Source organism: Triticum urartu, chromosome 6A (genome assembly GCF_056163025.1).
Source record: "Triticum urartu cultivar PI428250 chromosome 6A, HENAU_Tu73, whole genome shotgun sequence".
Taxonomy (NCBI): Eukaryota; Viridiplantae; Streptophyta; class Magnoliopsida; order Poales; family Poaceae; genus Triticum; species Triticum urartu.
The window spans coordinates 122,296,047-122,319,379 of record NC_141878.1 but is presented as its reverse complement, the minus strand read 5'-3'; the positions used below and the strand labels follow the sequence as shown (position 1 = coordinate 122,319,379).

The 23,333-nt window shown below is 44.7% G+C and overlaps 2 protein-coding genes across 2 annotated transcripts; one reads left to right on the top strand and one right to left on the bottom strand.

Moving 5' to 3' along the window:
* The first annotated feature begins 12,218 nt into the window (after window positions 1–12,218).
* On the top strand, window positions 12,219–12,725 carry LOC147964397 (uncharacterized). Its single transcript, XM_087529961.1, has one exon. It carries the CDS (start codon window positions 12,219–12,221, stop codon window positions 12,723–12,725), a length of 507 nt encoding a protein of 168 aa, XP_087386087.1.
* Window positions 12,726–17,075: 4,350 nt separating this feature from the next.
* On the bottom strand, window positions 17,076–21,146 carry LOC125527258 (thiosulfate/3-mercaptopyruvate sulfurtransferase 1, mitochondrial-like). The gene is made up of 12 exons (XM_048691794.2): window positions 20,969–21,146; window positions 20,775–20,858; window positions 20,413–20,472; window positions 20,260–20,322; window positions 19,744–19,868; window positions 19,020–19,182; window positions 18,877–18,936; window positions 18,535–18,593; window positions 17,971–18,052; window positions 17,818–17,881; window positions 17,520–17,587; window positions 17,076–17,434 (listed from the first exon to the last, which is right to left on the bottom strand). Exons 2-12 carry the CDS (start codon window positions 20,841–20,843, stop codon window positions 17,324–17,326), a joined length of 924 nt encoding a protein of 307 aa, XP_048547751.1. The 5' UTR covers window positions 20,844–20,858; window positions 20,969–21,146; the 3' UTR covers window positions 17,076–17,323.
* Between the last annotated feature and the right edge of the window lie 2,187 nt (window positions 21,147–23,333).

Here is a 23,333-nt window from a genome sequence, read left to right as displayed (position 1 = left end):
CAAGACTGCAAAGGCTTCACGACGCCAATGCCAGCCAAACATCATCTGGGTCCCGACGACAATGGTAAAGAGTTCGATCAAAAGGTATACCGCTCCATGATTGGTTCTTTACTTTATCTATGTGCATCTAGGCAAGATATTATGCTTAGTGTTTGCATGTGTGCTCGATTCCAAGCGGCACCAAAGGAGTCGCATCACTTAGCTATGAAGCGAATTCTTCGATATTTGGCTCACACCCCAACTTTAGGATTACGGTATCCAAAGGGCTCAGAGTTTGATCTGGTTGGATTCTCGGATGCTGATTATGCTGGTGACAAGGTGGATCGCAAGTCTACATCAGGCACATGTCATTTTCTGGGACGATCACTTGTATGTTGGTCTTCAAAGAAGCAGAACTGTGTATCTCTCTCCACTACTGAATCTGAATACATCGCTGCTGGATCTTGCTGCGCTCAGCTTCTGTGGATGAAGCAAACACTCAAGGACTATGGGATTCATCTGAAGCAAGTGCCACTCTACTGCGACAACGAAAGCGCTATCAAGATTGCCAACAACCCAGTTCAGCACTCAAAGACAAAAGCACATTGAAATTCGTCATCACTTTCTCAGAGATCATGTTGTGAAGGAAGACATTGATATTATACACGTCAACACTGAAGAGCAATTGGCAGATATCTTCACCAAGCCCTTGGATGAGAAGAGATTTTGCAAGTTACGGTGTGAGCTAAATATCTTGGAATCCTCAAATGTCCTGTGATCAGGCACACATCCTAACACTTATGCATATTGATGACTTAGATGTGCAACACACGAAGTAAAGTATATCTTCAATCAATGAAGACATACATTCTAAGTGTGAATACATGAATGTGGAATTTGACTTCGGAGCGCCATGATAATTGTGCGCCGTGTCTGGGTCTAATACTTCCTATACGGTGGGTAACGCCACCACCAAAGGTTCTGTTTGAAGTGTTTCACTCATGGCGTTACATTTGCTATGTCTTCACATTTGGTTTGGCTTCAATCTCAACATGTCTTCATGATTATCTTCACTATATTGATTATATATATACTAGTGTTCTATCCTCTACAGCATTCACTTATAGCTAAGTCTTCTTGTTGAATTTTTTGAACTACGTGAATGTGATCGGACCCTAACCTCTCTATGCTTTCTATCTCAAACTCTATCTCTCCAAATCATATGCATTCTATTGAAACTGTCGAATGTCTTCTCTGCGTCCTTGTCAGCAGAAGATACAGAGACAAACATTAAGTCTGTTTTCAATGCTCATTCCTTCACCTGAAACCCGGAGAAGTGGGAACGACCACCCGACAATCTAGGCGTGCGTGGGACGTGGAACAACCTCCGACATGCTGCATGATGGCCACGTGTTCCTCAGATGTGAATCGCCAGGGGCACCTGTGTAATAACACTGAGCCGCCCCTGTCCCTATAAATACACGCCTCACCGCAGTCATTATCTCTTCTTCCACTCTCGCACGAACCCTAACGCCACCGCTAGCCCTCGACGATGCCGGCGACGAAGCGCTTCGCTGCCGCAACCTCTCCGACGCCGTCTTCACGCCGACCGCGGACATCGTCTTCTCCGCCGTCGCTGTAGGTGTCCTCCGTCGCCAAGTTAGGGCACGGACGATCGAACTGCTCGGCCTCCTCTTCCACTCCGTCTAGCAGTTCTTCATGTGGTAAATAAAACTTCCTTTTTACGGCCCCTTTGATCCTATAGCTTCGTCATTTTCTACCACAAGCAGTTTCTATTCACACAAGTTGGATCTCTTTCATACTGCATCTCATAATATGCCTAGTATATTCACTTATGCTTCACAAAGTAGTTAGATTCCTCACTTGTACTGATCCATGGATTCGTACAAATCTGGAACCAACTCCTTATCTATGAGTGAATGTCTTCGCACAATGAGGTCAATGTCTTCTAAACTGATTTATCTTCAAAATCTTCTGAGAATGCATATGACCTCTTCCCCTTCCCTCGCACCTTAATGCTGTCACAGGTACATGTCCGTGGGAGAATCCCTTGGTTCTCATAGTCTGCATTCATTTGTAGAATTCTTACAGCATCATATAAATTCTCCCGAAGCCAGTTCATGTTTGTCCAGCAAGCGAAAGCCTTTGAAGCCTTTGAACGTATTGAAGCCTTTTAGTTTAAAGTTCATGGCTTCAGAGAAATCTGCCAGGAAGGGAGGCAGACAGCGTCGTGGCGGAACATCAAGAGATCTGCCTGATGACCTCTCAGAACTTTACAAGACAGATCCTAAAGAGGATTACAATCAGCGCAAGACCCAAATCCAATGGATTCGAAGATATTGGGCAGAACAATGGTTCAAATACCGGTTTGTGACACAAGAATATGCTGAGAAAAATGCCATCAAGTGACCGTGGGGAGACATCCTATACAAGAATCTTCAACCCAGGTCCAGAGAAGAAGCCATTGAACAAGGCTTCTATCCTTGCATGGTCCGTGGGCCACAGCCTGCAGATGCACACCCATCGTCACTACTATGGTGCCATAACGACAATCTGTTCAAGCGGAACTTCCAGTTTGCCAAGAACTCAGCGAAGCAGAAAAAGAAGTCTTTGGGATTAGACTTCAACCCTGGTCCCTCTGCTCCCCGTGCCGATGGAACTCGCGAAGCTGAACCCAATCTTCTTGGGCCCTTCTATAACTTGGAAGGTCTCATCACTCATATCGTGGTTCAAGGGACAACCGTGAATGAGCCTACAGATGACGCTGAATCAGATGAAGCGCCTGCAGCGCCGAAGCCAAAGAAACTGAAGCAGCCAAAAGCTTCAAAGCCTGCCTCTGCACCAAAAATCTCATGGGCGAAGCCACTGGCCACTGCACCTCCTGAAGACAGTGTGCAGTCTGAAGATTTGTCACGCATCTCCAAGCCCCAGAAGGTCAAGATGCCTCTGCCACACACCTGCCAAGAACTGACTGCTGCTGCTATTCTGCGCAACGATGCCATTGATCTATCCAGTGATGAAGATCTTGCAGATGACGCTCTTGAGCAACTGATCAAGAGCAAATAAGAAGCAGAAATCTTCAACAATTTGCCTCTCTTTGACGTGGCAATCATCCATGACTTCATCGATGAGTGGTTTGAAACGCCCAACCTCAGCTTTGAAGACCTGCAACTTCCCATTGGTCTCAGTGTCGCCTTCCATGGCGCCATTGCTTCAGAATTAGCTATCGCCTAGCGCATTGTTGAACTGAAGCAAAAGATTGACTATGAGAAAGCTCAGTTCAAGAAGCATATGGCCAAGCTAAGCGTGCAAGAGGTCAAGAACTTCAAGCTCATGCTGCACGAGCTTAAAGAAGCCTTTCTCAAGAAGCGTGAAGAAGCTCAAGGTTCTCGTGAGCGCATGAAGAGCCTGGCTGACAAGTGTGTGCAAGCCTACAATGAGGCTGAGAAGCGCAAGGCCCTTGGGCGTCCTGGCATCGACCTCAGGATGGCTGCAAAGAAGAAGAAGAAGCCCGCTATGGCCGAACCAGACGCACCAAGGCAGGAAGCAGATCACATTGTCTTCCCAACTAGCATGACTAGATCGAAGCCAAAGGCCAGGTCAACCGCTTCAGAATTGAAGAAGACAAGGACTGCTGAGGCTGAAGCCAGAAAGAGGAAACATCCTGAAGCCTCTGCTACTGCTCCCTCCAAGAAGAAGCGGAAGACCAAGAAGGAACGGGCTGCTCCCACAGAGCCCTTGATTGTTGAACCCATCTCCATGGTTCGCCCTGACGCTGAACATCAAGAGCGCCAACTGACTGTCCATGAGCCTGCTTTCACAAAGGCTCATGAAGCTGAAGACTTTCCAGCAGCTGATCCCATCGCCGCTGAAGACATTGGTCACCATGACCATGTTGAAGATGATGCAGTTCTTCCTCAGCTCGAGCACCAACAGGTATCATCGCCTGTGCTAACGCACAGCGAACTCATCAGCATTGGTCTTCCTCTGACGCCAATTGCTCAGGATGCATCATGGGCTGATCGCCCACAAGCACAAGAGGAAGAAGACTTTGAGGCCCAGCCAACTCCAACTCCACAGGCGTCGCCAGCGTTACGCAGGCTTCGCAAAGGACCAAGGCCTCCAGTCTCTGCGTCTGAAGCTAATACTGCTGAAGACATTCCGGCTGCATCAGCCGATGAAGAAGAAACCCCAAAAGCTGCTACTCCCCCGTCCCACCAAGAAGCTGTTCTCGAAGAGAACGTGACTGTGACCGACCCTCCAGCTCATCAAGTGGAGGTTGAGAATCTTGAGGCTGCCACCGACGCCACTGACGCTGTCATGGCTGAAGCTAATGTGGAGCCTTCACCAACCCAAGCACCAGAAGTCAGCGAAGCCACTGATGCTACTGCTTCTACTCCTGCGCCTGCTGCTGGTCCTCAGTTTGACTATCATGTTGAGCACAGGCCTCAGGTACAGAAGCCAATCCCAAGATTGCCCAGGTTTCCAGGTCCTGCATCAGCACCTGGATCTTTCAATGTCAATGGCTTCAAAGCAGACAACACCTTCTTCAATAGCTCCAGGAACCCCTACTCAAGGGAAAGAATATCATCTGATCGGTTCTGGAGCTATCCGCAGCGAAGCTATTACTCCTGCATTCTATACAATCAAGGTCGCATCTTCCCACATAAGCGTCTTGACATTGAAGCAATAGCTGGTCTGCCCTATCTGGAAGAAGCTCTGGATTTCTTCAAAGAGGTTGGATTGCTGCCGTTGGTCACCGACCAAGAGCACTGGAATGAAGAGTTGCTGCTCCAATTCTATGCCACACTTCACATTCGTGGATACAACAGAGATCCGAAGACTTGGGTCCTGCAGTGGATGACAGGAAATGTTCATCATGAAGCCAAAGCCTTTGATATCATTGAGCTCACTGGTCTGCCCACTCCTGGCGATCTCTACGAACCTGGCTGTCAGCTTCACAGTGAAGCTATGGAGAGTATCTTTCAGAAGCCTGAACCAAACATGAGTCAGATGCTCAGCATGATGAAGCCATTGCCACAAGATGCTGCCTATCCTAAGGAGTTCCTCGTTGAAGACCTTGAGTATCTGCCAAGGACTATTTATCACATCATAAGGCGAACTCTCTGGCCTATCAAAGGACATTCTCCACATGCCAAGCTGGAAGGTGCAATGAAGACTTTGGTCTTCTATATTCTTCATGGCAAATGCTTCAATGCACATGACTTCTTCATCCGCCAACTTGCTGCATCAGGCTCTGATCTTTTTGGCTTGAAGTTCTACGCTCCATGGATAATGCGGCTGATCAAACTCCACTCCGCTATCTCATATCAGCCATCTGCTCGCAATCATCGGATCTTTCTGCCTGATGTGGATATGAAGCCATTTATCCTGAGCCTGCCAAGGAACCTCTAAGTCTTCAGAATGCGGAGCATCAAAGTTTTTCTTTGAACATTGAAGGAGTTGAAGCAGTCACTCGTGTGTATCCTTTGGCCGGAACTACACGTGCACCACATCCTGCTCTTACTGAAGCCACCGATAGCACAATTGCCCAACGACCCAAGAAGCGCACTCATGTTCTCAACGACCGAGAGCTTCTGGTGGCTCTTCATCAGAAACAGGATAGGCATCATGACTGGCTGAAGCGCCAAATGCAAAGCCTCTTGGTGGACGTTAACCGCATTTGCAATCTTGCCACCAAGAATGCCTTTGTTGCACATGAAACCTCTCGACGCACATGGAAAGGACTAACGCTTATGTGCTCTGAAGATGATCTTCAAGAGGATGGTTTCTCTAAACGCTTCAAGTTTGACTCCACACCTCCTCGAAGGGCAGTGCTGCGACGAACTCCATCTCTTGAAGACTCTGAGTTCTCTTCCTCTGCTGCAACTGTGAATGCCAGAGTGATCGAGGATGACGACGATGCTACTTCACCGCCACCTTCTTCAGCACGCTTCGACACTGCTCCAAGTTCTTCTGCACCGCCGAACACCACCGACGACCCTGTGGCTTCACCTACTCTTCATGGGAACGAGTAGATGCTCTATATCTTCAAACCTTTTTGGTCCTTACTAACAAAAGGGGGAGAAGCATAAGAGTTTGATAGTCTTCAAGCGGGTCCATATGGGCGGTTGCTTTATATTTTGCTTCGTGTTTACAACTCTCGTTCTGATACATTTGGTTCTTTGAGTTGTAACACTTAAACTCGATGGTCGTCTGCTACTTATTTGCCACTTTGTGATGCGATGATAAATTCCGCATGTGCGACGATAAATTCCGCACCTAGATCATTTTGCAGACGTCCATTTTCCATTATGCATGTCATTATCTTCACATACCTTCACATGCATAGTGGATTGTCATCATAAGTTGAAGAGGATCTCCACAAGCACAACCTGCCATGTGCATTTGCATTCCAAAAGCAAATTACTTATATGCACATCTTCAGGGGGAGCCCTCACGGCTTATGATGACAATTCTCTATCCTCTTACAATTTCACATATTATATTCCCCGTTGAAAACTTCAACTAGTTTGTCATCAATCACCAAAAAGGGGGAGATTGTAAGTGCATCTAGTGCCACCCCTAGTTGGTTTTGGAGTATTGACGACAAACTTAGTTGAGGGACTAATGTGTTTGTGAGAATTGCAGGATAACACAGGTAGGAGTCCCTCATTGATTCGGTTTTCCTACCAGAGATGACCCCTAAAAATGTATGAAGACATTGATGTCAAAGGTAGTTTATGAAAATATTCTCATTGAAGACTATGACAAGAGAAGACATCGCATGAAGCCTATGGAGCTCGAAGACTTAGATCTTCTGTAGTCCTATTTCTTCTTTGTTGAGTCATAGGAACCACCGTACTGTTAAGTGGGGTCCAAGTGAACCAGTCAGAATGATTGAAGTGATGCTTAACCAAAACCTATGTCTTCGAGTGAAGACTATGAGAGCGAATCTTGTCCAGAGTCGGACAAGTCAGCTTTGCTTGTAGCCCAAGTAAAGTTGCCGTGTGAGTTTGAAATCTGACCGTTGGAACACGTGTCAGTTCCTTAGTGACCCAGGGTCATTTCGGACAAATCAGGTCAGGTTGCCTAGTGGCTATAAATAGCCCACCCCCTACAACCATAAACGGTTGGCTGCTCAGAGTTAGTGTACGGCTTTTGTCGTTTGAGAGCAACCCACCTCGAAGCCTTTGAGAGAGAATTCCTTGCGAGGATAAAGCCCTAACCACCCAGAGCCAAAGAGAGTTAGGCATCACTTAAGTCTTCTTGTCTATGTGATCTGAAGACTTATTACACTTGAGGACTGTGAATCCTCCAGCCGGTTAGGCGTCGTATTCTGAGCATCCAAGAGACATTGTGGATCGCAGGTGAACGAAGTCTGTGAAGGTTTGGGAGTCTACCTTGAAGACTTACCAGAGTGATTGGGCGAGGTCTGTGTGACCTTAGCTCAAGGGGAATACGGTGAGGACTGGGTGTCCTGAGCTACGTGTTCAGGACTGGGTGTCCGGGACTGTGTGTCCTCAGGTTTAAATACCTAGCCGCCCTAACCAGACGTACAGTTGTCACAGCAACTGGAACTGGTCCAACAAATCATTGTCTTCAACGAGTCACTGGTTTCATCCTTCCCTTCCCTTTACTTACTGTAGGTCCTTGTGAAGTCAGTGTATGATTGCACTATCTTTTGTCTTCACTGAGTGACTGCGTGTTCTGTTTGGCTTCATAATATCTTCCTACCTGATCCGCACTACATTGCTGCTATTAGTCATTGTGCTTTCACTTCTTGAATACTTGACTATGGTTTGCCTAGTGTAGTCTACCTTCCGCTGCATGGTAATAGGTTTATTTCTATCGTTTGTCTTCGAAACTTCCACGTTTTGAAGACTTTCATAAAAATCGCCTATTCACCCCCCCCTCTAGTCGATATAACGCACTTTCAGGATACCACGAAAACCATTTCCGCCTTGATTCTTAGGTACACACATTTTCCACCAAGCCATCCAATGTATCCTCCTCTGGTTGTCTTTGTCTCTCCATTAGAAATGTGACATCACGTCAATAATTCCTTTGCAATTTTTTTAGGAATTTTAAAGGCCGACATTGCATATGTGGATATGGCTTGAACAACTGCTTTGAAAGAATATCCTTTCCTCCCGCTGAAAGAAGTTTTTCCTTCCAACTAGATTTTCTTAACAATATGATCAATTAAGTATTGGAAGCAGTCGGTTTTATCTAGTCCCACATTGGCTGGTTGTCCTAAATATCTGTCATTTAGGGCCTTTATCATGATATTCAAAGTTGTACACATTCATTCTCTAATCTTCACACTCGTATTTGGACTAACAAAGATACTGGATTTATCAACACTGATCATCTGCCCCGAGGCCACGCAATACGAATCTAGAATTGATTTCAGCGCTTCCACACTTTGCAAATTTGCTTTCATGAGGATTAAAGAGTCATCTACAAAGAGAAAGTTTATAACAGGAGGTGCGTCTCTACCCACCTTCACTCCTGAAGTATTTTCATTTTTCTCGCATGTGTTAGCAGAAAAGTCGGACCCTCCGTGCATGACAAGAAAAGGTAAGGAGACAACGGGTCTCCCTGCCTCATACCCCTGGTAGGTTTAAAACTCTCACTTTCCTTCGTATTAAAACAAATTTGATATTCAACAGTGGAGACACATTGCATAATAAAATTAACCCAATTCTCATGGAATCCAAGCTTGAGCATAATCTCGTTGAGAAAAGGCCACTCAACCCAATCATAAGCTTTGTGCATATCCAATTTATTGAACACAAACCTCATTTGCCTTCTCTCTCTTTTTCTTAACAGTGTGGAAGCATTCATATGCCATCAAGACATTATTTGTAATTAGTGGCACGAAAACACTTTGAGTCGGACTAATAATATAAGGTAAGAACACCTTTAGGCGAGAAGTTACCATTTTTGCTATTATTTTGTGCACCACATTGCAGGAAAAGAATTCTATGAGACCAGGTCTCACGCGAGACCCGGGGGTGGGGTAGATGCTTTGTGATTTGTGAATGACACATGTCATCCATCAGGGCGGGTCTCACCTGTTAACCATGAGACCTGGTCTCATATAATTTTTTTCCCACATTGCATAAACTAATCAACCTAAATTGGGTTACCTTCTCTGGAGAATTGATTTTCGGGATCATCGCAATCACAATGTCATTCCAGCCAGATGGAATAGTACATGTATTCTCCACTTGCAAAATCTCCTCGATTAGATCGTCTCCTAACACCGGCCAAAACCTTTTATAGAAAATAGTGTGCAGCCCATCCGGCCCCGGGGGCTTTAAGGTCCCCAACATCAAACAAGGCTTTGCATACGTCATCAGCCGTATACGGGCGCGAGGAGGAGCGTTGTTCATCTCAGTATACACTCTTCTCCAAACTAGGGATAAAACATCCTGATTAGGTTGCTCAATTTGTGTAGACATACTGTAGAGACCGTTACGACGTCTCTAAGGGCATGTACAGTGGTTCTATCCTATGAATGTCATGTAGGATAAATGATGAGATGGAGGGGAGAGAAATTATAAGAAAAGACTTATTTTCTCTTATTTAAGAGAAAACAAGAGATGATCTTTTAGCACAATATGTCTCACTATATTTTTAGGAATAGCTAGTTATCGAAGATAAGACTAAGAGATGACTCATTATAAACATATTTTTTTGTCATCTTTAAATTACATGCAAGACTACCTTATCAACCGTTGTGCATTGCCCTTATCAGTCGTTGTATACTGCCCTAACCAGTACTACGAAAACAAACCCAAGTAGGATTATACTACATCAAGCGCATTAAGCGCGTGACCTTGCACTTATATAGATCAGATTGATTGACGCTGAACGGCAGGGACGTGATTGCTTCCGTAAAGCATTCTCGGTTGCTGTACTCCGTGATGGTCCCTGGCATGGCAGCCGCATGGCAATGCCCATTGGCCCTTGATGTTGCTGCCACACGCGACGATCAAACGGGCCACCCTCCACAAGATACGTACGCGTGCTGGAATCCGACTGCGCTCTTAATGCGAGATGCTTGCGTCTTGCGATAGCTCGACGTACCGCCAAATTTAGGCCTTTTTGGTTTATAGGATAGGAATTTTACAGAAATAGAAAAATCATAAAAAATCAGATGACATGCATCTCAATTCTTATAGAGAAAGAGATGTCATTTGATGCATAAGATAGAAATTTTTTCATTAAATCTTAGCTAATGTTTTTTTTTCTTCAAAATGTAAAGGATTGATTCTTATCCTACGTAGAAATAGGAATTCATTCCTACAAATCAAAGGGCTTCAAAGAAAATTTTCCTTTATAAATCCTATCATATAGAAATCCTGTGATATTCCGAGGCCTTAGCCGGATTATGCGACTTGGACTACTCCAACACTGTGCTCGACTCCTGAACAACCCGTGGCATGGTTTGATCCGCTCAACACGCGATCCATATACATAAATAATGTGTCCCACACCGCCACACGGTGACAACATTGTTGCGTGGAGCATCAGCTAGCCAGCACGGTGCAAGTTCGGAGGTCGCATGTGGCATTAACGCCGGAGCATTCTTCCGGCAACAAAATATTACTATCGTCAACAGTGCCGAATGTTTGCATCCAACAGTGTCGAAAATGCGTGTCCGATCCCAGGTCAGTTTGCTTTCACCGTCGTGGCTATTGATTCCACGGAAGGTGAGACATGCACATATGAAATTAAACGTCCGGGTCCTATCGAATATCAGGAAGTCAATATTGACAGCACGACTAGCTAAAATAGACTGATGGCATCGGAAAGACAGCGATCTCCACTGCCACTACTGCAGAAACCGTTGTGACAGACTTGTCATCACAGTCGGGTGGATCACAGTATGTGTACGTGTTAAACATCGGCAAAGACGACTTTACAGAAAAATGTATGCATCATAACGGTTAGAAACGCCTGTCATGCGTAAGTTGTGACATTAGGGTAGGCGAATCCCTCAAACCACCCGCATTCATCAGGACCGGGCTGTCTGGACCGCGGGAGCCATTTAACGCGGGTTTGTATTGATCCGCAGGATGGTCCGGATGTGATTTCTCTCGCAAAATAAAGACAAAAGTGAAGGAGCTTTACAGGAGTCCCAACACGCGAAACATAGGAATCTGACATCCCGGGCCCACCCAAAACTCTTCCCGGACCCCACGACTCCATCCTCCTCATATTCTCTCCTTCCTTCTTTCTCTATTGCCGTCACCGCCCTCCACCATCCCGGGCACCACGCCACACCTCTGTCGAAAATCTCTGTCTCCGTCACCTCCGGCGCTCCTGCAAGGCTTCCCGCCGCTTCTCCATCCATTCAACCCCCTGCTCTCCGACCGCCCTGCCGGGTACCATCCTCTACCGTGCCCGGCAACTGTTCAATGAATCGCCGGAGCTGAAAGCAGTTGTCCCTTCTTCTTTTTAGCAATGGATTCAGATTTGAAGTACATATAGGAGCAGTATGTTGAGTCGTCCGACGGCTCGTCGGACGAGGAGGAGTACACCGATGAGACGGCGATGATGTAGGTGGTCCTTAAAGACGCGGAGCGTGCAGATGAGCATATTCTCAATTTCAAGGGCTCGATCAAGGGTCATCGAGTGCTCAACCGCAACAGGGCGCGCAGGCATTTGACACTGATGGCTGACTACTTTGCCCCCAATGCACTATTCATTGACCATTTTCGCAGGCGTTTTCGGATGCGCAAGACTGTCTTCGATCGTTTGTACCATGGCGTCCAGTCCTACGATGACTACTTCATCCTAAAGAAGGACGCCGTGGAACGATTGGCTTCTCTGGTTACCAGAAGTGCACGGCCGCACTCCGGATGCTTGCATATGGCACGGCCACTGATTCATAGGACGAGTACCTACGGATGTCTGAGAGCACATGCGGAAATGCCATGGTCAGGTTTGCAGATGTCGTGGTCGAGGTGTTCGAACCTCAGCACCTGAGAGAACCAACTGTGGCAGACACCGAGAGGCTCCTGTCAATCTCAGAAGCAAGAGAGTGGTCGGGCTTGCTTGGATCTCTTGACTGCATGCATTGGAAATGAAAGAACTGCCCGAAGGCTTTACAAGGGCAATATCGGGGTCATGTTAAGAAGCCCACCATCATTCTTGAAGTAATTGCATCACATAATCTTTGGATTTGACACGCTTTCTTTGGCATGCCCGGGTCTCACAATGACATCAATGTGCTGCGAGGATCGCCGCTGTTTGCGAGACTGACTGGAGGAAAAGCTCCTCCTTGCCACTATACTGTCAATGGACATGAGTACAACATGGGCTACTATCTGGTTGACGGTATCTATCCTCCATGGGCTACCTTTGTCAGCACCATCTCAAACCCAGTTGGCCAGAAAAAGATTCACTTTGCCCAAAGACAAGAAGCAGCTAGAAAGGATGTCGAGATGACATTTGGAGTTCTGCAGGCCCGTTTTGCAATTGTTCGTGGACCTGCTAAACAATGGGATCTGGAAACCTTGTGGGAGGTGATGACATATTGTGTGATCATGCACAATATGATCGTCGAGGATGAGGGTGATGATGCTACTGCAGCTATGGAATTAGAGAACATGGGTGATCATATCCAACTTTCGGACCAGAATCTGGCTACAGTTGAGGAGTTTATTCAAATGCATCAACAAATTCGGCATCGACCAACTCACGAGTAGCTAAAGGAAGATCTGATTGAGTATCAGTGGGCGGTGGAAAGGGACAACAATGTTGGGATGTAATATTTGAACCTTTTTAAATTTGAACTAGTGCTACATGTGGCTATTTGAACGTCTGTACCCTTTACATGCGGCTACTTGATCGTGCGGACTAGAAAAAAACCGAAAGGCCTGATGTATGCGGGTACAGTTGAATGGCGTCCTCCCGTATCCGTATCCACGGATTGGCCCCCCTACCCGTGGTTGAATGCGAGAGAAAATTTGAGGGTTGCCATTGCAGATGCATTTATATCCTCCCAAAAATTGTGTTCGTTGCATACATAACTTCCCGACATATAGTCACTCTACACGGCATGCTTTGTCCAGATAAAAACCAATTCTTTCAGTGTACTAGATAAGAGCATCTTCAATAGATAATGCAAATTTAGAAATGTAAAATAGAAGATGTAAAAATTTACATCTCTAAAATATGCATTTTACATCTTGGAAAAAAAACAACTCCAACAGATGATGCATATTGGAGATGTAAAAGTACAACTCCAGTAGATGATGCAAATGAAGATGTATAAAACTGCCGATAGCTGCGCGGCTGCTGTACTGTCGCATTTGGACATTCAAACAGCATCAAAAGTGCATCATATCAATCAAAGTTTGAAATCCTACAACCAAAAATGCATTGTCTCAAACAAAGCTCTTGGTCCAACAAATTAAAATCCACATAAAACATCAACCATATCACTCAATTTTCGTCCTCTCCCTTGTCACTAGCGACATTGTTGACGGTGGTATGATGATCAACATCAATGGCTTTGTCGACGTTTTCATGAGTTGAAGTCTCGTTGTCGCGAACTCCACCAAAAGCACCTTCATTGACACCTCACATGCCCATGTTGCCGCCAAAGCCACATCACATGCCACTCATGTTGCCTCTAAATCCAACTCCCATCCGCTCATGTTGACACCGAAGCCACATATCATCGAACATGTTGGATGCAGTTGTCACCGACGTGGCCACATCCTCCTTCATGGCTGGCGGTGGCGGCGGCAGAGGTGGGGGAGCGGCTCCTTGGCCGGAGGAGGACGGCAAGGCCGCCGACGGCTACAAATCGGCCGACACAGCCGCGTTCGGCCTCACATTCTTGGTTGCCCGGCTTTGGTTCGATGCCGGGTTGCGCCCCAGCGCCGCCGGCCGCTTCACGCCTCCACCGCAGGGCTTGGCGGCCCTTTGTTTCTTCGTTGGCGGCTCAGCCGTGACGACGATCGGTCGGGGTTGGGCACAAGCGAGGCGCCGGCATGGAGGCGGAGGCCGGATTGGGGAAAGTGGTCGTGGAGACGGCAACTGCGGTGATGTGGGTCAGACCACCGGTGGTGGAGGACGCGACGGGGTCATCGACGTCAGCCATGGCAGCGGCAGGCGGCGGGCGAGACACGGACGGGCGGGAGGCGGTCAGGTGGAAAGGAAATGAAAGCAGTTGGGCAGTTGGTGCGCGATCGCCAATTTTATATCTCAGGTAGGTGGAGATGCAAATTTACATCTCGAGGTGTTGCATTTTACAACTCCGGGAGGCGAAAATGTAATTTCTTTTCATCTATACCATCTGTTCAAGAAGGGGTTTTGGGCCTTGAAAATGCAAAAGTTGGTTATTTTTTCATCTATATCATCTATTGAAGAATCTCTAATAAGTACGAAATCACTAATTAAGGAGCACTTCTTGCAAAAGTCACTCCCATCAATGCGTCACTCGTGGCAACCTGTGAGTTTTCTTTTTTTTCATAAATCCGTTTATTTAAAAAGTTTTTGTCTCTTAAACCGAGCGTCCAAATCTCGAACTGTTTTCACTGTTGGATTCCTCACGTAGAGATCTTCAAAACTAAATCCCATGTTGATAGGTTTTGATGATTTTATCACAAAAAAACCGGACGAAAAAAACCGAACCAGGAGCACATTTTTTTTCCTTTCCAAAAAGGCACCACTGCGCCTCTCGTAAAATCAAATCTGTGCCTCCACGAGAAGTAACATGTGCCTCCACGAGAAGTAACATGTGCCTCTCGCGTAAGAAAAAAACGCATTTTTTTCGTTTCCGAGAGGCACGGTCGGACCTCTCACGGAAGCAAATTCGTGCCTCTCATGGAAGCAACCCGTGCCTCTCACGGAACAAACGAAAGAAAACATGTTTTGTTTTTCCTTTCCGAGATGCACGGCCGTGCCTCTCACCGAAGCAAATCCGCGCTTCTCGGGAAAGCAAACTCGTGTCTTTCGCGGAAGGACAAAAAATAAAATGATATTTTTTTCGTTTTCGAGAGGCATGGTTGTGCCTCTCGCAGGAGCAAATCCCTGCCTCTCGCGAAAGCAAAAAAAATACGTGTTTTTCACGCATTTTTCCTTTTGTTCAAAAGCTAAGAAAGGCCGATGAAAACCCAAAAAGCTGGAAAAACAAAAAAGAACCATCTAAAAAGCCGAAAACGCGTGTAAAATTTTAAAAAAATCCAGAGGGGACACCCAAAGCGCGACACATGACGGTGGCTAAGAGCGCGCCAAGTGACACGCTCTCGGCCCACCTCAAGTGACCCTTGGGGGGCTCCCGAAGGAGCGCTCCTTAGTTAGTTCCTCCCTGTCACAAAAGAACGTGTGTAGCCCAATCTCAACTCTCAACAGCTGTTCTCACATATAGCAAGTTTGAAATGTCAACATATCATTATTATTTTCTGTAAAGAACAATACATGGCAACAGATATTTGTATTGAAACTTGATGTAGTTATATTTGGTTGACGAACAATTACAAAAACTACCTTTGTTTTAATTTCTCTTCACAAAATATGCATAGTGCTCAATTTCCAAGTTATCAACTTCAAGGGATTTTTTTCCCAAACACGCAGCCAAATGTCTATCATTTTGACTTTGGCATTAGAAGAGAAAGTCCGTGACAATACAAGATCCAAACAACATAACCAGCCAGGAAAACTCAAAACAAGAAAGCAAAATATGTGCTATCCGAGGAAAAATAGAAATAAGCCAACAAAGAACAAATGTGAAGAGAAGCAAACTGTCCAGAACGAAGTTCAGGGACGTCAGGTGTCACTCCTTCGAACATACTCCCTCCGCCCCATAATGTCAGGCGTTTTTTGACACTATATTAGTGTTAAAAAAACATCCTATATTATGGGACGGGGGGGACCCGGGGGGGGGGGGGGGGGGGGTATATGAAAGTTGACAGCACGACTTGCTAAAATAGACTGATGACATTGGATAGATAGGGATCTCCACTAGTACAGCACGACTTGCTAAAATAACTGATGACATTGGATAGATAGGGATCTCCACTAGTACTAGTACTTGTTATCACAGGCGGGTGGATCGCAGTATGTGTACGTGTTAAGCATCAGCAACAACGATTTTTACAGAAAAATGTATGTGTCATAACGGTTAGAAACTCTGTCATGTGTAACTCGTGACATTATCCGTCCAAGCTGTGTGCACTGCATACATAATTAACTTCCCCGACAGATAGAGGTTTCACAAAAGCGCTGCATACATAATCTCAACTCATTCATCGGATGTTCTCACATAGAGCAAGTTTGGAATGGCAGTGTCATTTTTCAAAGTAAAGAACAATACATAGCAACAAATATTTGTATTGCGGGAATTTGTATTGGAGTTTGATGTGGTTATATTTGGACGAGGAACAATTATGAGCAATGTTTTAATTTCTCTTTACAAAGTATGCATAGTGCTCAGTTTCCAAACTGTCAACTTCAAGGTGTTTTTTTTTCCTGAACATGCAGCCAAATGCCTATCATTTTTGCATTTGAAGAAAAACGTCAAGATGAGGCAAGATCCAAACAACACCACCCCGAAATATCAAAACAAGAAAGCAAAATGTTGGCTATCCAAGAAAAAACAGAAAAAGAAAAGGCTGACAAAGAACAAATGTGAAGAGAAGCAAGCTGTGCAGGCTGAAGGTTCTGCCCGCGGCCTGAAACCAGGATCTGAATTCCTATGTTCGCTGTGGACAGAGTGCCTGAAGGCTGCAGAACTATAGGACTCGATGCCATACCTGCCTCGAGAAAATGCAGCCGGTGAGCAGATGTGAGATGGTCTCATCCTCATGGTCACACAGCAGGCATGCCTCTGGATCCTGCAGGAAATTTTGCATCCTCCATTCCAAGCAGTCGACCTTTTTTAATGCTTGATTTGTTTCCTTGGGCCAAAAAAGAAATCCACACAGGTTGAAATTTTGATCAGTTGCTCCGCACCTGCTGTTAGGGTGCATAACTCATTTGGCTGCACTACTGCAGAACATGGGGAGGCTGTGCAAAAGAAACGACAATCAACTCCGAAACATAATCAATTCAGACAAATAATCTTGTTTTCAAGTCAAGATTTTGTTAAGTACAACATCATTATAAATTAAGTCGACACAGGATTTCCTCTTTATCGGCCTATAGCCATTGGCCATAGTACAAAAGATATTTCTCCCTATAACCTTTTGGGCGACTTCGGTGCAAAGCTTGCCACAGAGAAGTATCATTGTGCTGACGATCTGGGCTGAATGCCGCAGAATGCAACAGCTGCATTCATCACTACAGAATGGTTGATTTAAGGGGCAGTTGAAGCAACTTTTGGGTAATCATTATCGGGCTGCGCTTCCCATTCTGTCCAAGATCCGTCGTAAACTGGAACGTCATGCTTACCGATTCTATAGAGGCCCTGTAAAGAGATATTGTTAGAGACTGCTGGGCAGGGTCAGTGTCTCAAAAGATATATCCAAGAAGAGCATGCAAGATTTCCAGACCAGGGCAAGTATGCAGGCAGTTACACCAGATCCACATGTGACGACAATCGGGTGATCAAGCAAAATGCCTGAAGAAACATCAGACAAGATGCTATTATTGCTATTGCTTGGTGAACTTGATGTACACATATGGCATCCCTAAGAAGATTCTGCTCCTTAGGTCAGAGAATCAAATGTTGTTCTGCTTTCAGTATTGTATAGATTGCGGAAGTTTTTTTTTCTTGCATAGTAAAGGGCTAAAGGCCATGGGTAAACCACGAGTTTTGGACTAGAACTGTTAATCAAACAGAATGCAGACCTTCTTGCTCAAACTTTTTTGATAGCTCATCTGCAGGGAGGAGCGTTTGTGCACCATCAAACATCTGGGAGAAGATCAAACAGTGTCAATTTCTTTGGTATTTGTGATTATCCAAATATTATGTGACATATGGCATAGTTGCACTATACCCACCTCAGGGAATGGAACACATTTAGTTCCAGGTATATGCCCACTTCTTACTCCTTCCCTTGGTTCTGGCATTACACCATCAAATCTGCGAATGAAAATTGAAGTCATTTCATGACAACAATAAGAAACTAGGGATAACTTTTGGGGGAGATTGACAAGAAATCAAGAATAATAAATGTCATCATGTTTAGTCACATTAAGTTTTGAAGATAAAGAGACATAAGAAAAAAAACCTTTAATACAACAGCGAGATGAAACATAATATCTGTGTGAACCACAAATACCATCGTCATCAACTTTTTCATATTATAAAGGAAATCTTTTAACTTCGTTATTGCAAGAAAGTTCTATGCAACATTAATTATGATCAGAGCTTCAATAATTAGCTCTTCCAATCAGAATAATCACATATTGAAAGTTAAGAGATTTTACCTGCCCTTTGATCGGGCAGCTACTTTTTTCTCGAACACGCGTTGTTTTTGTCTTAGATAAAGAAAGCAAGATGGCGCAAAATTTTACAGCTGAGAAAAAGCCTAGGCTAGCAAATAATTAAAAGAAAGATGTTACCTGCCCTTTGCTCGGGCATCAACTACTTGATGAGCCTTAGCAGCTACATTTTGTTTGACCTGTTACACAGACAGAATGGCTCAACATACACGTGGATAATCAAGATACTGGTATGTCCCTGAGTCATATCATCTTCATTTTTTGTTGGTTTTACAGAAGGTAAAATCCTTTCGGAATAGTTAAAAGAAATATCATGAGATACAAACAATCCCCGACTAAGACTGATGTGAACCAATTCATGATCCGATTTATCATATATCTGTATCTATATGTATATGGATGCAAGAAAGTTTTCAGGTAAAACGGAGTGACTTAGGTTTTCAGTTAAGATGGAGAGGTAACCTTTTCTAGTGTCCAGAATAGCTGAGGTCGAAACTCTGTTTGAAATGTGACAGCATTTGCCTGCAAAAATTGAAACCATAATTACTTGATAAGAAAAAGGAATTGACAGTAAGATAGCCATGCCATCTTAAGAGATATCTTACCAATTTACCATTATAAGCTGTTTCAACAGCATTATTTGCCGCTTTGGATTTCAGAACTGCATCATCAGGGCAGCTGCTTGCAATGTTGAATCCAGAAGCTTGCCACTGAGGGAAACCTCCATCTAAGACCCAAACTTTATCGTGTCCAAGAACTCTGAACATCCTTTTAGTTAATGCAGGATGCATAAAACTCATCAGTTTTTGCATATAGAGGTTGAACAGTAAGGCAGAGAATGACGTTAGGCATTTGCCAGGTAATCTTCGAGTCTGTCTGTGTTTATTCATTCATGCAGTTAACCTTTTATTGAATGGAGACAGATTCAATTTACCTTGTGCAACACACCAAAATAGATACACCCATGACATTGTAGCCTTTAAATTTGAGGCATTGTATTCGCCATAAACAAAAACTATGTATCATGTCTTCCTATTGCATGCAAACTTCACTTTTTTTTATCTCATGATCAAAGCTTTAGTGCTTGAAGTAAGTTAATTAGACTCTCGGGTTGATAAAGTAATTAACTCTATCAACTTGCATATATGTGAGGTTATGCAAAAGAGCAAGAATGTACCTTTGCATGTATAGTAAATAAAAACAAGAAAATTAATATATCAACTTGATTTTGAACATCTTTTATATCAACAGCTTAACTCTCTGTGCACTAGCAACTTTTGGTCGATTTTTTCATTTAGTTAAAGTCAACCAAAGCAGCGTTTTGCTTACCACCAAACACGAGGCGCACTGAAGAAGCCCTTTCCATCATAAACAATAACTTTATCATGGTTATTGATACCAAATGCAGAAACAGCCGCAGCAAAAGCCTCTTCTGATGGCAGCATGTGTGGCAACTGAAATAATTGCATCCAGTAAAAATAAGTCAAATGTCTATATCCATATGCTGATATGCATACAGTGAAAGACAGGAGACAGAAAATCATTGTGTTAGGTCAACTGCCAAATTTGCCATAGCTCCAAGAAACTGCTGGTTCTTATTTACTCTAGTCAAACGATTGCGCAAACGAGAAATGAATTAAAATTTGGAAGCATTTCTCACATCAGTTGTCAAATGTCTATATCCATATGCTGATATGCATACAGTGAAAGACAGGAGACAGAAAATCATTGTGTTAGGTCAACTGCCAAATTTGCCATAGCTCCAAGAAACTGCTGGTTCTTATTTACTCTAGTCAAATGATCGCGCAAACGAGAAATGAATTAAAATTTGGAAGCATTTCTCACATCAGTTGCCCGATTGACGATTCCATCGATGTCGAAGAACAGCGCACCAGGAATATGGGCCACCTGAGCATATGCAAAAATATCTTAGCTGGGAGAAATATTGCCACAAAAGGGGGAGGAACAATGAACATTACAGCTGTTCCAGAAAGAAACCTGGTATTCTTGCCATGGGTCCCTGCTCTCTTGTGGCATGTACCAGGAAGCATCCAATACCTAAAACAGAGTACTCCAATGTTAAAAGCAACACATGTTCACCCTAATCCTTTATTGGGCACAACAAGAGCAACAGAAAAACAGCATGACAGGGAGTGAAATAACACTGGTAATAGATAATTAAGTCACAGTTGCTTCTGATGGTAATCAGACAGAGTGTCCTCCACACAATGGGGATAAGCTGGAATGTAAGAAATCAAGAACAGACTGCTGAACTGTTGAACTGTTAACAAAGAAAGGAGATTGCTATTTCTGCCAGAACGGAAGGAGGGAAACGAGGAGCAGACGAGAGATTATTCCACCTTGATATCGGGCTGCCCTAGGTGCTGCTGCAGCCATTGCGCAGAGACAACCGGATCGTCCTGCGCCATTGGCCGCCGTGCTGCCTGCCGCAAGAGCAGAGAGATTGGAGAGCGGAGCTTGCAGGTCAACGAACGTGGGGCGAAGAAGTAAATTTTCTTTAACGGCAGGGGGCCAAGAAGATTGGGGCTCTCGCCTTGGTTGTCTCGAGGGGTCGTGTTTCCAGGAAGGGTGGAGATGGAGATGCGGCCGCCGCCCGCCGGAGCCGATTTTGGACTCGAAACTACTCTGCTTACGATTATCCTCGTACAGTACCATTTCAGTACGACCCACCAATGGATGGCTCCAGCCTACAGAAGAGGTGTTATCCATGGCCACTATTTTGTGTCGTATTGAAATCGTACAAATACCATCGTATTTGTAGCAGCACAGGCTCGCAGCCGCAGCCAACAAGGTAAACCTCAGCAAGAGATAATTGTTCTGCTATCTTTTTAATTTTGTCACGTTGGTCTTTACGTGATTTGTATGTTGTTCTTTACGATATGAATGAGACACGTATTACCATGCAAAAAGAAAAAAGAAATACATATATTATTTTAAATTAATAAATGATTATTTTGAGGGAATCCAAATTTGTTTGAGCATAGTACAGACGCAGACGATCATGATTTGACCGGTTGTGATTTTTTGTTTTTGTTTTGGTAAGTTCAATGAACTTTGACAAAAAACTAAAACGAGAATACGATTCAGCACCTCCACTTTAGACAACACGCTCCGATCTCCGAACATACAAGTTTCAGAACTGCAGTTGAAACGGGTGTTCTTACTTAGAGATCAAATGCTCGCTCATGAGCAGTAAAATCAAAAGAATTTTTTTTAAAAAATCTGCATTTTTCAACAACACACATGACAAATTGACTACATAAGTACACATTTTTGCTAAAAAAAACATTCCTGATGTTTTGGGAAAAAGAAAACAAAATCAATGCTTAGAAAAACCAGATGACCGCCAGAATGGATAGCCCCACCCTTGGCAGCGCCAGAAACCCACCGTCGGCCACAAATTATGTGTGGCAAGGACCTAAATGGCGGCACCAAGGTAAGAACACCATTGAGAGCTCTCCGTTGCCGGTGGTGGTCCTCGCTCGCTTAGCCGCCACCACGCAATCGCCTTTGGCCCAGTCGACCGGCGAATGGGACCGCCGGCCAGGGCGGCGGACAACACGGATGTGTCCGAGAAGACGAAGGTTCCGGTCGCCCTGACACCTTCCCCTCGGTCTCCTGCGGCGATGCATATCCCTTGGCCTCGTGCAACTGCGCCGCCACCTCGTCCACCTCTTGTGACCAAAGAGAAGCCAGATTCTGACGAGAGAAGGAGCGAGGTCGTGTGCTTGAGGAAATGCCCACAAGTTTCTTTTCCTTTTTTCTTTCTTTTTGTTTTGCAATTGATCAATTGAATGATGCATAATATGATATTGATTGCTAGGTTTTTTCTTTGCTTTTGCGCGAGCAATTGAGTGGTGATACATATGGTCGCATGGAACAACTGAATGCAAGACACACACTAAGCCTCGACGACACTGCAATGTCCATGCCATATACCCAAGAGATGACGAGAAATGTCGAGATAGTGGAGGAGGTTGAGGAGGTGGACCGGCCGGACACCCGAACATTGAAAAGGAGGAGTAGGTGGTGCAGCTATAACAATGAGGAAGATAAAGCTTTTGTGTGAAGTTTGGATTAACGTCTCTCTTGATGCCATGGTTAGGGCTAATAAAACGGCTTTGCTAATAAAACAAAGGAGTACTAGAATAGCAAATGTGTTCGTTCCCTCCAACCGCACAATCGGGTCTCTCACTCATCGTTGGAGTGTGATCCAAGACCAATGCAACCGGTGGTCCGGATGTGTTGAGCAAGTCAACCTTGCGCTCCCTAGTGGAATCCCCAAGCACGGGTATGAGCCCATCATTCACGCTCATTACAAGAAAATAAATAAGAGAAACAATGGCGAAGCCTTCACTTTTGCATCATTGCTACAAGGAGATTGTTGGAAATGAGAAGTGGGCAAAAAGGAACTATGAAACAACACCAAAGAGGCAAAGACTGAACATCAAAGTTGATGATGGTGATCACTTGGTGGAGAACCCATCAACTCCTCAAGTCCGACAATGAAAACAAAAATGCAAAACTAGCCGGGAAGCATGGTGTTCAAGCATACAAGGAAGAGTTGATTGTGATGGTGGGGGTGAAGAGGGCATTGGCAGCCAACCAGAAGGAGGAGAAGATGACTTGTTTCTATAAGATGAGGACGGTGGAGGAGGAGAAGTGAAAGGCAAAGGTGGTGACCGAGGAGAGAAAGGTGTTAACGGAAGGAAAAATATTAACTTGAGGAGCAAAGGCTTGCGTTGGAGGCTGAGGAGCAAAGAGACAAGTGGGTTATCGAGGAACGTGCTATTATGTGCATGGATCCTAGGAAGATGGACGAGAAGGCAAGACAATATTGGGAGTTAACTCATAGGGGCATCTTGGCTAAGTTTGGTGGTGGCGGCAGCGGCAATGGT

Bases quoted from the DNA above. Each gene is read 5' to 3' on its own strand.
- LOC147964397 (XM_087529961.1), top strand. From the start codon at position 12,219: ATGCCCGGGTCTCACAATGACATCAATGTGCTGCGAGGATCGCCGCTG.
- LOC125527258 (XM_048691794.2), bottom strand. From the start codon at position 20,843: ATGGCGCAGGACGATCCGGTTGTCTCTGCGCAATGGCTGCAGCAGCAC. The intron at 18,937-19,019 runs GTAAGATATCTC...CAATTTTTGCAG, and splicing joins CAGCTTATAATGGTAAATTG to GCAAATGCTGTCACATTTCA. The intron at 17,588-17,817 runs GTCTGCATTCTG...ATGTTTCTTCAG, and splicing joins AAAAAAGTTTGAGCAAGAAG to GCATTTTGCTTGATCACCCG.